The 15,934-nt window shown below is 42.5% G+C and overlaps 1 protein-coding gene across 5 annotated transcripts in view; it reads right to left on the bottom strand.

The window, feature by feature from the left end:
* The window catches only part of sorcs2 (sortilin-related VPS10 domain containing receptor 2), a 658,785-nt gene that overhangs the window by 136,970 nt on the left and 505,881 nt on the right, over positions 1–15,934 (bottom strand). For all 5 annotated transcript variants that reach the window (XM_078407113.1, XM_078407120.1, XM_078407131.1 and 2 more), the window contains one exon: positions 4,733–4,912. In XM_078407113.1, coding sequence (XP_078263239.1) covers positions 4,733–4,912 — 180 coding nt within the window. The remainder of the gene's footprint in view (positions 1–4,732; positions 4,913–15,934) is intronic.

Genomic DNA, 15,934 nt, shown 5'->3' with positions numbered 1-15,934 from the left:
ATGGCATTAATTTTGCCTACCATTGAGATGGGGAGTGTTTTCCAGTATTGAATATTCTTATGTAGTTTGTTCAGTAACGGGGGGAAGTTTGCTTTAAATAATGATGTATATATCTTAGTTACATAGATACCTAGATATTTAAATTTTTCATTTACTATTTTAAATGGAAATTGTTGTATTATCTGTTTGTTATGTTCCCTTATTGGCATAATTTCGCTTTTATTCCAATTTATTCTGTATCCTGAAAGTGATCCAAATTGGGTTATTAGCTTTAATAAGTTTGGAATACTAATTTCTGGTTTTGTGATGTAAATTAATACGTCATCAGCATATAGAGAAATTTTGTTCTCTGTGTCCTTTGTGTTATATCCATGTATTTCCGGATGCCCCCTAACTCTTTCTGCCAGTGGCTCAATAGCAAGCGCAAATAATAATGGGGATAACGGGCATCCTTGTCTACAACCTCTAGCTAGGCTAAATTTCGATGACAACCTTTGGTTTGTAAATATTCTAGCCGTGGGATTTGTATATAACAGTTTTATCCATGTACAGAATTTCTCCCCTAGCTGCATATTTTCCATCACCAAAAATAAATAAGACCATTCAACCTGATCAAATGCTTTTTCCGCATCTAGTGAGATTATTGCTAGATCTTCATTAATAATTCTCTTGGAATATATAATATTAAATAATCTTCTTAGATTATAGTATGAGTATCGTTTCTGAATGAAGCCTGTTTGGTCAGGGTGTATTAATTTATTCATCACCGTACTTAATCTATTCGCTAGTATTTTAGTTAAAATTTTTTGATCTGTATTTAAAAGTGCAATTGCTCTGTATGATCCCGGGTCTTCCGGATCTTTATCAGCTTTAGGAATCAGTATTATTATAGATTCATTTAAAGTATCTGGAAGTTTCTGTTGAGTATATATATACTCATACAGTCTATGTAAACGTGGGCTAAGCAAATCATAGAATTTTTTATAAAATTCGGAGCCTAAACCATCTGGTCCTACTGCTTTACCGTTTTTTAAAGAACCAATAGACTCCTCAATATCCTTTATCGTAATCTCCCTTTCTAATAATTCTCTATCGTTTGAATCTAAACCTTTTAAATTACATTTTTTTAAAAAGTCTGCTATTCCTTCTGATTGTGCTACGGTTTTAGTTGAATAAAGGTTCTGATAATATTGAAGAAATCTATCATTTATGTCCTTGGGCATTTTTAATAATTCTCCTGTCTCTGTTCTAATTTTATGAATTATTTTTTCCCCTTCCATTTTTCGTAATTGACGTGCTAATAGTTTTTGTGGTTTGTCTCCAAATTCAAAATGTAATTGTTTTGTTTTTTGATAAAGTTTTATTACTTGTTCTGAATACATTTTATTTAATTTATATTTCAATACAGCAATTTTATTATGTTTTAAAGTAGATGGCATTCTCGCATTTTCTATATCTAGTTGTTTAATTTCACTTTCCAATGTATGTTGCTTAATCCTGTTCTCTTTATTATAAAATGCTTGAGCAGAAATTAATGTACCTCGAACATACGCTTTAAACGTTTCCCACATAAGAGAAATAGGTGTGTCAGGGTTGTCATTTACCTCCAAAAATATTTGAATCTGTTTAATAATATATTCCTGGGATGACTTTTCGTTCAAAATTTGTGGGTTAAATCTCCAATATGCTTGTTTCTCGGACATTCCATTTAATTTAATCATGAATGTTACAGGTGCATGATCCGAAATTATAATGTTATGGTATTTTGAATTATAAATAAATGGAATAAACGTAGAGTCAACTAAAAAATAATCTATTCTTGAGTATGTTTTGTGTACTGGTGAGTAAAATGAATATTCCCGTCCAGTTGGGTTTTCTATTCTCCAGACATCCTTAATATTAGTGGTATTAATAAATGAATTTAAAAATACACTTGATTGAGATTTTATTTTTTTTTGCATTGATGATCTATCTAAGTATGGATCTAATGTACAATTGAAGTCTCCTCCAATTATTAATTTATATTGTGTGAATTCAGGAATTTTATTAAATGTTTTATTAAAGAACATAGGGTTATCAAAATTAGGCCCGTAAACATTAAGAAGAATCACTTTTTCTCCATTTAATTCTCCAACTAATATAATATATCTGCCATCAATATCCACTATTGTTGAGGAGTTCTTAAAAGGTATTCCTTTACGAATTAGTATTGCAACTCCTCTAGACTTGTGGGAAAAGGAGGAGTGATATGATTCAGCAATCCACTTAGCTTTAAGTCTATGTTGAGATTCCTTCTTGAGATGTGTTTCTTGAAGAAATATTATATCAGTTTTGATTAAATTTAGATGTGCCAAAACTTTACCTCTCTTAATTGGTTCATTGATTCCCTTGACATTCCAACTACAAAATGTTATTCCCTGACCCCCACTTGTCATATTAATGTCTTGCATATTGTTTCTAAGGTGGTCTATAACCGATCAGAAGGTACAACACACAGAACCTGACCCTGCTCCCGAACCTCAAATAGATGAATTTAAAATCATATACAACGCTCTTCCGAACACATCTCCTTGTATTTGTCTTATTTTCCCATTCTAACATTAAGTTACAAAAATATTTAAAAAGAGAAAAGTGATAGAGTTGATTAATATAGGGTGAAAGAAAAGAAACTACCTCTACAATTAGTGTAGTTAGTGATAGCCACACTAACGTGGCTAGAATTCTAAAGACTTCCGTAGCCTTTGTAAAAAAAAAAAATTCTAGCTCCGTGCGCAAAGAAAATAAAGGGTTATTTCTAACATTCATATATCTTCTTTGGGAGTAACAAACTTATTTACATACCCATACATACACACACACGATATACCCCTATATATATATATACATACCCGTATGTATGCATACATAAGCACATAACCTCTACATATCTCTACATATCATATTAATTTTTCCACTAAATCTATCATAAATTTAATTTTAAATTGAAAAGTAAAGAGAAAAACGGTCAAACTTTATTATGACTTAGGCTAATTTACCTCTTGCATATCTTCCTAAATAATATAATTGTGTAATTCATTTCTATGTTAATCGAAGACTATTGATTATTCATCATTGTTATCAATCATATACAGTATTAAATTTATATGATTTATGTTAATGTTAATAATTTTATTAATAATTTTTAGTGGTAATATAGATATTTAATAAATATTGGTTATTACATATATAGTTATATATGAGTATACAGATAATAATAATGATTAGTAAACAGAAAAAACAGAAAAGATCACGGTTTTCTCCAATGTCCTCCATCCATTTCGGTTTCCGGATCTCCTCAAAGCTCTTAAAAAAACTTTAAAGGTCTTTTTAGATCTGGCGGGACTCCTAAAGGGTAATGTAAATTCTTCAGTCTGTCATGTTTCCGACTTCTTTAGCGTATTCCATTGCTTTTTCATGGTCTGTAAAAAAGTGTACCTTGGACTTGTAGGAGACTTGTCCAACTGTTTCTTAAACGATGGGATAGTCCCAGCCTCAACTACCTCCTCTGGCAGCTTGTTCCATTCACCCACCACCCTCTGTGTGAAAAGGTTACCCCTCGGATTCCTATTAAATCTTTTCCCCTTCACCTTGAACCTATGTCCTCTGGTCCTCGATTCCACTACTCTGGGTAAAAGACTCAGTGCATCTACCCAATCTATTCCTCTCTCTCTCCTCTCAAATATAAATATTAATACAATTGTTTTTACTTTTATGACCTCCATCTCCTATCATCCAATTCAGAATGGAGAGAAATTCCTTTAGGACCGTCACTAATTCGGGCACAGTGATTATTTTTAGGTGGGACGGATTGATAATGAGCAAATTGAGATGGATGCCTGCAACATTTTCATATCCACTTAGATATTCAGATGACCACATCAACTATAATACAGGCCAAATGGCCTAATTCTACTCCTATAACTTGTGAACTTGTGGGTGTGTCAAGGGTTATGAGGAGAAGACAGGAAAATGGGATTAGGAGGCAGAGATCAGCCATGATTGAATGGCGGAGTAGACTCAATGGGCCGAATGGCCTAATTCTACTATAACTTGCGAACTTGTGGGTGTCAAGGGTTATGGGGAGAAGGCAGGAAAGTGGGATTAGGAGGCAGAGATCAGCCATGATTGAATGGCAGAGTAGTCTCAATGGACTGAATGGCCTAATTCTACTCCTATAACTTGTGAACTATATTTTTTGTTTGCAATCACAGTCAGAGATTGGAATAGGGCATTGATGTAATGGACTGTGTTTTCTTTCTTAACGTCAACAGTGAAGCTCAAGGTGAAGCAACAGATATTCACTGCTTTTAATGTGTAGGAAAAAAAATACTGCAGATGCCGGTCTAAATCGAAGGTAGACACAAAATGCTGGAGTAACTCAGCGGGTCAGGCAGCATCTCTGGAGAGAAGGAATGGGTGACGTTTCTGGTCGAGACCCTTCTTCAGACTGAGAACTTCTTCAAAGTAGACATACCTTGAGGAGAAATCTCGACCCGAAACGTCACCCATTCCTTCGCTCCAGAGATGCTGCCTGACCCGCTGAGTTGCTCCAGCATTTTGTGTCTACCTGCACTGCTGTTAATGGTGGTCACTGCCCCGGCATGGCAGGGTAAAGTATGAAACATTTCCTCCACTTTCCCACCAATGATATTCATTCCACGTCTGTTTGAATGACTATTGAAGCATTATTTACCTCGTGAATATCAATTATGACATTTTCTTCCGGTTGTTTGGTACTTCTGACATCCTCCAGCGCGAGTGTGAAGTACATGCCCTTTGTGTCCGACAGGTAGAGGTTATAGGTGTCCGTCTGATGCCATTCCTTGACAGCCACGAACACCTGATTCTCGTCAGTACTGATGATTTGCTTATCCTGGAAAAAAAACAAGATAATTTTGCCTGACATATCAGAACAAAAATCATGCCCTTTTAACACAGCAGGTAGAAATAACTTTCTAATCATCCCCACCTGAACATTTAAAATATATTATATTCACGTAACTGAGGCAGAGGTTTACCTGCATCTCCTCCAACCTCATCTATTGTACCCGCTGTTCCAGATGTCAACTTCTCTACATCGGCGAGACCAAACGCAGGCTCGGCGATCGTTTCGCACAACACCTTCGCTCAGTCCGCCTTAACCAACCTGATCTCCCGGTGGCTCAGCACTTCAACTCCCCCTCCCAGTTTGACCTTTCTGTCATGGGCCTCCTCCATTGTCATAGTGAGGCCCAGTGCAAATTGGAGGAACAGCACCTCATATTTCACTTGGGCAGCTTATACCCCAGCGGTATGAACATTGACTTCTCTAACTTTAGGTAGCTCCTCTGTCCCTCTCTTCCCCTCCCTCTTCCCAGTTCTCCCACTGTCTTCCTGTCTCCAACTACATCCTTTCTTTGTCCCGCCCCCCTGGCATCAGTCTGAAGAAGGGTCTCGACCCGAAACGTCACCCATTCCTTCTCTCCTGAGATGCTGCCTGACCTGCTGAGTTACTCCAGCTTTTTGTGATACCTAACTAAGATGACTGTTCCTGACAGTGAATCTCAAGCCTTTTAATGATTTTGTCTAGTCCAGTGGGTTTAAAAAAAAATTTGGGACCCAGTAAAGCACACCTTCCTCAACTGGAATCAATTAGATGGGCCAAAAAGGTGTGCTTCAAATTTCACTTGGAGGAGTGACGTCTATGCACAAAGTGCTGGAGTAACTCAGTGGGACAGTCAGCATCTCTGGAGAGAAGGAATGGGTGACGTTTCAGGTCGAGAGGTTGAAACCGGCATCTGCAGTTCCATCCTACACGTTGACGATTGAAAAGAATCTGACCTTCTGATGAGAATTTAAGCACACATTGTCCATGATAATTGTCAACTGTTTAACAATTACTGGGCACATCCTGATGTTCTTGCAGTATTTCATCCAATAATTGTGCTCTTAACATTTAAAGTGTTATTCCTATCGCCTGAAAAATAACCCATTACAAGTAATAGGGCAACCTTCTTGAGCATGATTAAAACATTTGCAAGCAAGTCAATTCTCATTATTTTAACGTTTGGTTCCAAAAGGAAAATGGCCCACAATCAGTGCAGTAATAAAGTGCCGACTTTCGTAAATGCAAATCTATTCCCAAACCAAGTGCTGTTTAAAATTCCACTTTTATTTGTCCAGGTAGTGTTTGAGAACTGCCACATTTCCACTTTGGGAAGGAAACATAGAAACATAGAAAATAGGTGCAGGAGTAGGCCATTCAGCCCTTCGAGCCTGCACCGCCATTCAATATGATCATGGCTGATCATCCAACTCAGTATCCCGTACCTCCCTTCTCTCCATACCCCCTGATCCCTTTAGCCACAAGGGCCACATCTAACTCCCTCTTAAATATAGCCAATGAACTGGCCTCAACTACCTTCTGTGGCAGAGAATTCCACAGATTCACCACTCTCTGTGTGAAAAAAAAAAATTCTCATCTCGGTCCTAAAAGACTTCCCCCTTATCCTTAAACTGTGACCCCCTGTTCTGGACTTCCCCAACATCGGGAACAATCTTCCTGCATCTAGCCTGTCCAACCCCTTAAGAATTTTGTACGTTTCTATAAGATCCCCCCTCAATCTTCTAAATTCCAGCGAGTACAAGCTGAGTCTATCCAGTCTTTCTTTGTGAAGTTGTGAAGTGCATGATCAAGATAGAACGAAATTGGACCATTTTATATTGCAACACTCCATTATTTAAGGATTAACAGTAGAGAAATCTTAAAGCATCAAAATCAAATAAAAACTCTGAGGACTGTGCCACCGGTGTCACAGCATCTTACAACACACATTTTGAGTTGTATTGATTTTTAATCTTGCTGGGTTTTCTGGATTTGACTGTAGCGTAACATCGCATTTCAAACAAAGCCAATTATCCTTGCTCCTCTACATTACGGTTTGTTCTATCACTTTTATTGATCCATATTGTTGCTAACAATGCATTTTGACACCTCACCACGCACGTTAGCAGTTGCCAATAACAGCTCTGATCATTTTTATTTTGCAGAAAACAGAACTCTGCTAAAATGTCCCACGTCATTCAGGATATGTAGTTAAGAAATATGTCGTTAAGAAATCCCTATAAATGTTTAAAAAAAAGCGTTGCAACAGATATCTTATAAGTGGCCCGGCAATAACTAAAGGTTGTATAAGAAAATAACTGCAGATGCTGGTACAAATCAATTTATTCACAAAATGCTGGAGTAACTCAGCAGGTCAGGCAGCATCTCGGGAGAGAAGGAATGGGTGACGTTTCGGGTCGAAACCCTTCTTCAGACTGATGTCAGGGGGGCGGGACAAAGGAAGGATATAGGTGGAGACAGGAAGATAGAGGGAGATCTGGGAAGGAGGAGAGGGAGGGAGGGACAGAGGAACTATCTAAAGTTGGAGAAGTCGATGTTCAACACAAAATGCTGGAGTAACTCGATAGTTCCTCTGTCCCTCCCTCCCCCTCCTCCTTCCCAGATCTCCCTCTATCTTCCTGTCTCCACCTATATCCTTCCTTTGTCCCGCCCCCCCGACATCAGTCTGAAGAAGGGTCTCGACCCGAAACGTCGCCCATTCCTTCTCTCCCGAGATGCTGCCTGACCTGCTGAGTTACTCCAGCATTTTGTGAATAAATAACTAAAGGTTGCCCCTCATACAACCCACAGTATTTTCTCTTCCCTTAACAGGGCAATTCCTCCAACACTCTGCCAATTGTTCCCACAACAAGCACATCTGTAGCACACAGTATCTGCCCAGGCCAGCATGGAAAACCACCTCAAGTCAAGTCAAGTTGAGTGCACAAGTACAGTGAGATGCAGACACAATCAATGAAGAGTCTTGCTGGCAGCAGCTTTACAGGAACATACACCCAGACAAACACACAAAAGCGAATTGTACCACAATGATACAAAATTTGTACATTGCATTCTAAAAGAAAAAAAGTCCAAAAAACAATAATTGGAAAATAAAAACAAATCCATACACAGATGCTCCTCGACGTACGATGCTTCGACTTACGATATTTCCACTTTACGATGGTGTAAGAGCGATGCACATTCAGTGGAAACCGTACATTGGATTTTGAATTTTGATCTTTTCCCGGGCTGGCGATATGCGTTTTCGAATTACGATATTTTCGATTTACGATGGGTTTATCGGAAGGTAACCCCGTCGTAAGTCGAGGAGTACCTGCAAGAGGTAGACCGTAGAGTTCCGTTGTCGAGGTGGAATTAGGATTAGGGTTGTGCAGGTTGGTTTTAGAACCTGACATTTGTAGGAAAGTGGCTACTCCTCAACTTGGTGGTGTGGGACTTCAGATTTCTGAACATGATACTCAATGGTAGCAGCGAGACAAGGGAAGGCCCAGACAATGGGGGTCCTTGGTGATAGCTGCTGCCTTCTTCAGGCAGCATCTCATGCAGGTGCTATCGTTGGTGGGGAAGACTGTGCTCATGATGGAACAGGCTGAGGTCACCACTCTCTGCTGCCTCCTGCGTTCGCGTGAGTTAGAATAAGGGTTGCCAACTTCCTCACTCCCAAATAAGGGGCAAAAGATGGCATCACCGCCCCCCCCCCCCCCACGTGACCTCACCAACCCAGTGGCCACCTGTTCTCGCTCCACCAATGGCAGCCGCCCGGGCCGGGAGGCTAGGTAACCTACGTTAGGCGAACACACTCGGCCCGGCTCCCCGAACACAATCCGTTAGCCTACACTGTCCGGGCCTACAGCGGCCCCCGTGCCTACAGTGTCCGGGCCTACGATGTGCGGGCCTACAGCGGCCCCCGTGCCTACAGTGTCCGGGCCTACAATGTCCGGGCATACAGCGGCCCCCGGGCCTAATATGGGACAAGGGCGGTCCCGTACGGGACAAACCAATTTAGCCCAAAATACGGGATGTCCCGGCTAATACGGGACAGTTGACAACCCAAGTTGGAATGATCATATCCAAGCCATGATGCGAGTACAGGCCCAGTGCCAACAAACACTCATCGTACGTTAACCCACTCATTCCTGGGATCATTCTCGTAAACCTCCTCTGGACCCTCTCCAGCCAGAGCCAGCACATCCTTCCTCAGATATGGGGCCCAAAATTGCTCACAATATTCCAAATGCCACCGCCTTATGGAGCCTCAGCATTACATTCCTGTTTTTGTATACAAGCCTTCTTGAAATAAATGCTAGCGTTGAGTTTGCTTTCTTTACTACCGATTAACTTGCAGATTAACTTTTGGGTAATCCTGCACCAGCACTCCCAAGTCCCGTTGCACCTCCGATTTCTGGATTCTCTCCCTATTTAGATAATAGTCTGCGCCTTTATTCCTACTACCAAAATGCACACCTCCACACTTTGCTACACTGTATTCCATCTGCCACTTCTCTGCACACTCTCCCAACCTGTCCAGGTCCTTCTGCAGAGTCCCTGCTTTCTCTACACCACCTGCCATTCCACCTATTTTCGTATCATCCACAAACTTGGCCACAAAGCCTTGTCCAAATCAGTGATATACAAATATATTGAATATACCTGTATTCAATTCCGAAATAGATTTTTGGTCTTTGGATGAAGTCAAGGGTTATGGGAAATAGACAAGAAAGTAGCATGGCAGCTATGACTGCATCGCCCATCATCTAACTGAGTGGTGGAGTAGGGTCTTAGATCTGCTTCTTCGTTTTTTTTGTCTCTTTGACAGTAACCGATGGGAGATGATGAATGATGATGACACAAGATAAGTGGCAATTAATTGTGTCCTATTAAGATTTAGTTATCCCACAAATATTAGTCATCGCATATACCTATGATTTAATCCATTAATTGGGCAATTTGCAATGACGAGAGATTCTGATCAGTACAGCAACAGTGATTTAATGCCCGTCTTACAAGTGCTTAATCATTCAAAAAATCATTAAGTAAACCATTGCATGAAAGTTGCTTATTCATGGACTTGAGGCCCTGTACAGAATCTCTATGTTCTCATCAAACTACAAAGTTGGCATCCTTTATTTGAAAAGAGAAGTTCTAAGTTTTCTTACTACAAACTTTTGAACTGTGAGTCAAATTCTTAAATTAGACAATAGACAATAGGTGCAGGAGGAGGCCATTCGGCCCTTCGAGCCAGCACCGCCATTCAATGTGATCATGGCTGATCATTCTCAATCAGTACCCCGTTCCTGCCTTCTCCCCATACCCCCTGACTCTGCTATCCTTAAGAGCTCTATCCAGCGCTCTCTTGAATGCATTCAGAGAATTGGCCTCCAGTGCCTTCTGAGGCAGAGAATTCCACAGATTCACAACTCTCTGACTGAAAAAGTTTTTCCTCATCTCAGTTCTAAATGGCCTACCCCTTATTCTTAAACTGTGGCCCCTTGTTCTGGACTCCCCCAACATTAGGAACATGTTTCCTGCCTCTAACGTGTCCAACCCCTTAATAATCTTATACATTTCGATAAGATCCCTTCTCATCCTTCTAAATTCCAGTGTATACAAGCCTAGTCGCTCCAGTCTTTCAACATATGACAGTCCCGCCATTCCGGGAATTAACCTAGTAAACCTACGCTGCACGTCCTCAATAGCATTCTTCTGAATTTGTTTCGTTTAGTTTAGATATACAGCACGGAAACAGGCCCTTTGGCCCACCGAGTCCGCGCCGACCAGCGATCCCTGCACATTCAACACTATCCTACACACTGTGGACAATTTACAATTTCACCACACCAATCAACCTACAAACCTGCACATCTTTGGAATGTGGGAGGAAACCGGAGCTCCAGAGGAAAACCCATGCAGGTCACGGGGAGACCGTACAAACTCCATACACACAAGCACCCATAGTCAGGATCAAACCCGGGTCTCTGGCGCTGTAAGGCAGCAACTCTACCACTGCGCCACCGTGCCACACATGAATTATTTAAGTACTTCCCTGCATGGGATTTCAAAGGCAATTTTCAGACTGTTAAATGTTTGTTTTTATTAAAACAAATGGTTTCATAAAATCTAACTTGAATTGCTCTTACCAGCTTTGAATAACTAAACCATTATTGATTAATGATACTGGAAATCCATACGGAACCATAAAGTAACTTTGGGATATTTTAATCTAAAATTGAATTGTATAATGATGTGTTCACAGTGATTTGGTTCCAATAAAAAATAAATAGTCAGAGAGGATAATTATATAATTACTACAGCTCCAATGTCTGTGAATTGTTTTCTGGTTCCTCTACAATGTTGCCTCTTGTGTGCATAGTTCGCGACTAGCATGAACCACTCATGCAAAAGCAGGATTTTGTACCAATCTGAGCCCTGCATCATCATTGCTTTACCTGTCAGGGTAGGGTTGCCAATTGTCCCGTATTAGCCGGGACATCCCGTATTTTGGGCTCAATTGGTTTGTTCCGTATGGGACCGCCCTTGTCCCGTATTAGGCCCGGGGTGCGCTGTAGGCCCGGACACTGTAGGCCTGGACACTGTAGGCCCGGACTCTGTAAGCCTGGACACTGTAGGCCCGGATGATGTAGGCTGTAGTCCCGGACAGTGTAGGCCCGGGCGCCACCTAATGGAGGTTGCGTAGCAACCCGCCTGCCAGCCCGGGCGGCCACCATTGGTGGAGCGGGAGCACGTTGCCACTGGCTGGGTGAGGTCACGTGGGGCGCGGGGTGATGACATCGACCTTTGTCCCTAATTTGGGAGTGCGAAAGTTGGCAACCCTATGTTAGGGTGGTCTTCTTTGGGATCCACTCCACACCCCATCAGCTCCAACTAATCACTTGCTACTGATTATTACCTTTAATGCTCCAAATTAAACTATTGCCCAATGTTCCCACTCTGTTGACAATAGACAATAGACAATAGGTGCAGGAGTAGGCCATTCAGCCCTTTGAGCCAGCACCGCCATTCAATGCGATCATGGCTGATCACTCTCAATCAGTACCCCGTTCCTGCCTTCTCCCCATACCCCCTCACTCCGCTATCCTTAAGAGCTCTATCCAGCTCTCTCTTGAAAGCATCCAACGAACTGGCCTCCACTGCCTTCTGAGGCTGAGAATTCCACACCTTCACCACTCTCTGACTGAAAAAGTTCTTCCTGGTTGAAAGGGTCTCGACCGTGAAATGACACCCATTCCTTTTCTCCAGAGATGCTGCTTGAACCGCTGAGTTACTCCAGCATTTTGTGTCTACCAGTATCGTTCTGGTAGTCTATTCTGCCCGTTTTGATTCTTTCCATTGACCCACTGAGTTACTCCAGCTTGTGTCTCTCTTCGGTTTAAAACAGCATATGCAGTTCCTTCCTGCACATTGATTCTTTCCACTATGTACTCAGAGATATGTACTCAGACAAACTGTGCTGCATGACTTGAAGACCCTAAAAACCAATCGGCTGCTGTATGTAGACACAAAAAGCTGGAGTAACTCAGCAGCAGTAACTCAGCCAGCAACTCTGGAGAAAAGTATGGTTTCGATCCGAAACGCCGCCAGAAATGCTGCCTGACCCGCTGAATTACTCTAGCTTTTTGTGTCTATCTTCGGTCTAAACCAGCGACTGCAGTTCCTTCCTACACATTTAATCTGTCACTGTATTTTCAGCATCCAGGCATGGCCTCTCAGATCAAGAGGATGAGAGGGGATCTTATCGAAACATGTAAGATTATTAAGGGGTTGGACACGCTAGAGGCAGGAAACATGTTCCCAATGTTGGGGGAGTCCAGAACCAGGGGCCACAGTTTAAGAATTAGGGGTAGGCTATTTAGAACGGAGATGAGGAAAAACTTTTTCAGTCAGAGAATGATTTACTGATTGAGAATGATCAGCCATGATCACATTGAATGGCAGTGCTGGCTCGAAGAGCCGAATGGCCTCCTCCTGCACCTATTGTCTATTGTCAGAGAGTTGTAAATCTGTGGAATTCTCTGCCTCAGAAGGCAGTGGAGGCCAATTCTCTGAATGCATTCAAGAGAGAGCTAGATAGAGCTCTTAAGGATAGCGGAGTCAGGGGGTATGGGGAGAAGGCAGGAACGGGGTACTGATTGAGAATGATCAGCCATGATCACATTGAATGGCGGTGCTGGCACGAAGGGCCGACTGGCCTCCTCCTGCACCTATTGTCTATTGTCTATGGTCTATAAAAGTTGCTAATCCCCTCGATTGAGGCCTCTCTCTCCCATGAGCAGCTTGACGACCTTCACAAAGAATGAGGCTGCAGAATTTTGCATTCATGAGTGTTTAACTCACAGGGGGAAGAGCAACAGGGACCCTGCGTGGGGGGAACCGCCTTGAGGGAGGGGGAAGAACAATGGGCAATGGGGGAGCCGGCGTGGGGAAACCGCGGTGAGGGAGGGGGGGTTGGGGGGAAGAACAATGGACAACGGGGGAGCCGGCGTGGGTGGTCCGCGGTGAGGGGGGGGGTGGAAGAACAAAGGGGGAACTACCCCGTGTCCCGGGTGGTGGGGGGAATATGTAACTTTTGTAAGCGCCCTTCATGGGCGACTATTTGCATACCTTGGCAAAGAGTTTCACCCTGACTTGTCACATGTGACAATGAAGTATTCAATTCAATTCAATTCAATTAAGCAGCTCAGTTTGTAGCCACCAAAATGCACCATTCTACCAATGCACCTTTACAAGCACATTTCACTTCTCGTATTTCTCAACTTACAGACATACAGTAGTTAGAATTTCACAACGACTTACTCATTTTCCTCTCCTATCCCAAATGAGATCCTTCCCTTATCAGCAGAAGGCAGGACGTTTCATGAGAGTAGTCACTGGGGCCCTGGTTCTATTCTGCAGGTGACGGACACGGCCTTGTTTACTGACGTCATTTTCCATGAGCGTATCAAGTCAACAGCAGCGGATTAAGTTGTGTGTTACGGCAGTAAAACAGCTCAGCCTAATCCTGCCTTTATTCTCCTCGCCATCACTGAAGAAAAGACTAAGCCCCAAAGCCATGACGATGATCTGGAATGCATCGCTAAAACCACATTAACAGCTCAATCATTACATCTGGTTTTCCTTTAACTAACTCTTATTATGTTTTACTTTACTTATTGCACCAGTGCTGAAAATGTGCCTGGCTGATAAGCAAACATGTATGGTCCACCTTCAGACTGAAGAAGGGTCTCGACCCGAAACGTCACCCGTTCATTCCTCCTCTCCAGAGACGCTGCCAGTCCCGCTGAGTTACTCCAGCATTTTGTGTCTATCTTCGATTTAAACCAGCATCCGCAGTTCCTTCCTGCACATGCATGGTAAATCTTGTTGATTGCTTTCATCTCCTCGGCTTGGGGATTGACATAAGATGGCCGGAGTCACTCAGCGGGACAGGCAGCATCTCTGGAGAGAAGGAATGGGTGACGTTTCGGGTCGAGACCCTGATGTCAGGGGAGTGGGCGGGTTCAGAGTTAAAATGTAGTCGGAGACAGTAAGGCTGGTGGGAGAACTGGGAAGGGGAGGGGATGGACAATAAACAATAGGTGCAGGAGGAGGCCATTCGACCCTTCAGGCCAGCACCGCCATTCAATGTGATCATGGCTGATCATTCTTAATCAGTACCCCGTTCCTGCCTTCTCCCCATACCCCTTGACTCCGCTATCCTTAAGAGCTCTATCTAGCTCTCTCTTGAATGCATTCAGAGAATTGGCCTCTACTGCCTTCTGAGGCAGAGAATTCCACAGATTCACAACTCTCTGACTGAAAAAGTTTTTCATCATCTCAGTTCTAAATGGCCTACCCCTTATTCCTAAACTGTGGCCCCTGGTTCTGGACTCCCCCAACATTGGGAACACGTTTCCTGCCTCTAACGTGTCCAACCCCTTAATAATCTTATACGTTTCGATAAGATCTCCTCTCATCCTTCTAAATTCCAGTGTATACAAGCCGAGTCGCTCCAGTCTTTCAACATTTGACAGTCCCGCCATTCCGGGAATTAACCCAGTAAACCTACGCTGCACGCCCTCAATAGCAAGAATGGAGAGCGAGAGAGAGAGGGAAAGCAAGGGCTACTTGAAGTTACTTAACGGGCTACTACTAAACCAGTACCTACAGTTCTTTCCTACACTCCATAGCTCGGGGCTTACACTCAGCATCAACAAAACCTTCAAAGGGAGGATTGGGCGGAGCGTGATAGAACCTTGCATTCTTTTTTGTTTTTAAATGTGCTTCTGTCAAGAACATTTTTCCGATCAAGGTGTGTAAAATCTACCGAGTGAAGGCTCCGTCAGACCATGTGTACATCGGCGTGTTTCAGTCGGAGCTAGCAGTCATTGTCAATGAGCGTTTCACATTCTGGAGACGCCGAGTGAAAAAGTAATTTAAAACGTTTTACGACTGTCAAGCTTGAGGTGTGCAACACTGTAAAACGCCAATGAAAGGCAACAGCATCTTGTCTGGGAGCCACGCCAACGCCTGGCTGACAACTTAAATAGAAGCTTTCTCCTCAAAGAACAAAAAAGTGCTGCTGCCCCATTTTTAGATTCATCTCTTGTTTTTGTCAGATTTTCATTGTTGCTTTTTCTTTTCCTCCTCGTTTGAGTTGCTCATCGCTCTCAGCCCAAGGGAAATGTTGTTCAACCTGCTTCTAAGTATAAATCATCTTGCTTACAGCTGGAGAATTTAGTTTCTCAAAAATGGCAGATTGGTCCATTGAAATGTAAAACAAAGCTGCAAATGTTGGAAACACTCAGCAGGTTAGTCGCAATCTGTGGAGCATGAAGCACAGTTAAAGAGGAAAAGTGATCCATTGTCTCCAATTTCCGACCCTTGCAGGGTTTCAATAGACAATAGAGAATAGAAAATAGGTGCATGAGTAGGCCATTCGGCGCTTCGAGCCACCACCGCCATTCAGTGTGATCATGGCTGATCATTCTCAATCAGTGCCCCGTTCCTGCCCCC

The sequence above is a fragment of the Rhinoraja longicauda genome, chromosome 1 (assembly GCF_053455715.1).
Source record: "Rhinoraja longicauda isolate Sanriku21f chromosome 1, sRhiLon1.1, whole genome shotgun sequence".
Classification (NCBI taxonomy): Eukaryota; Metazoa; Chordata; class Chondrichthyes; order Rajiformes; family Arhynchobatidae; genus Rhinoraja; species Rhinoraja longicauda.
Note: the sequence above shows the minus strand (reverse complement) of the source record. Positions and strands in the feature narration are given on the sequence as shown.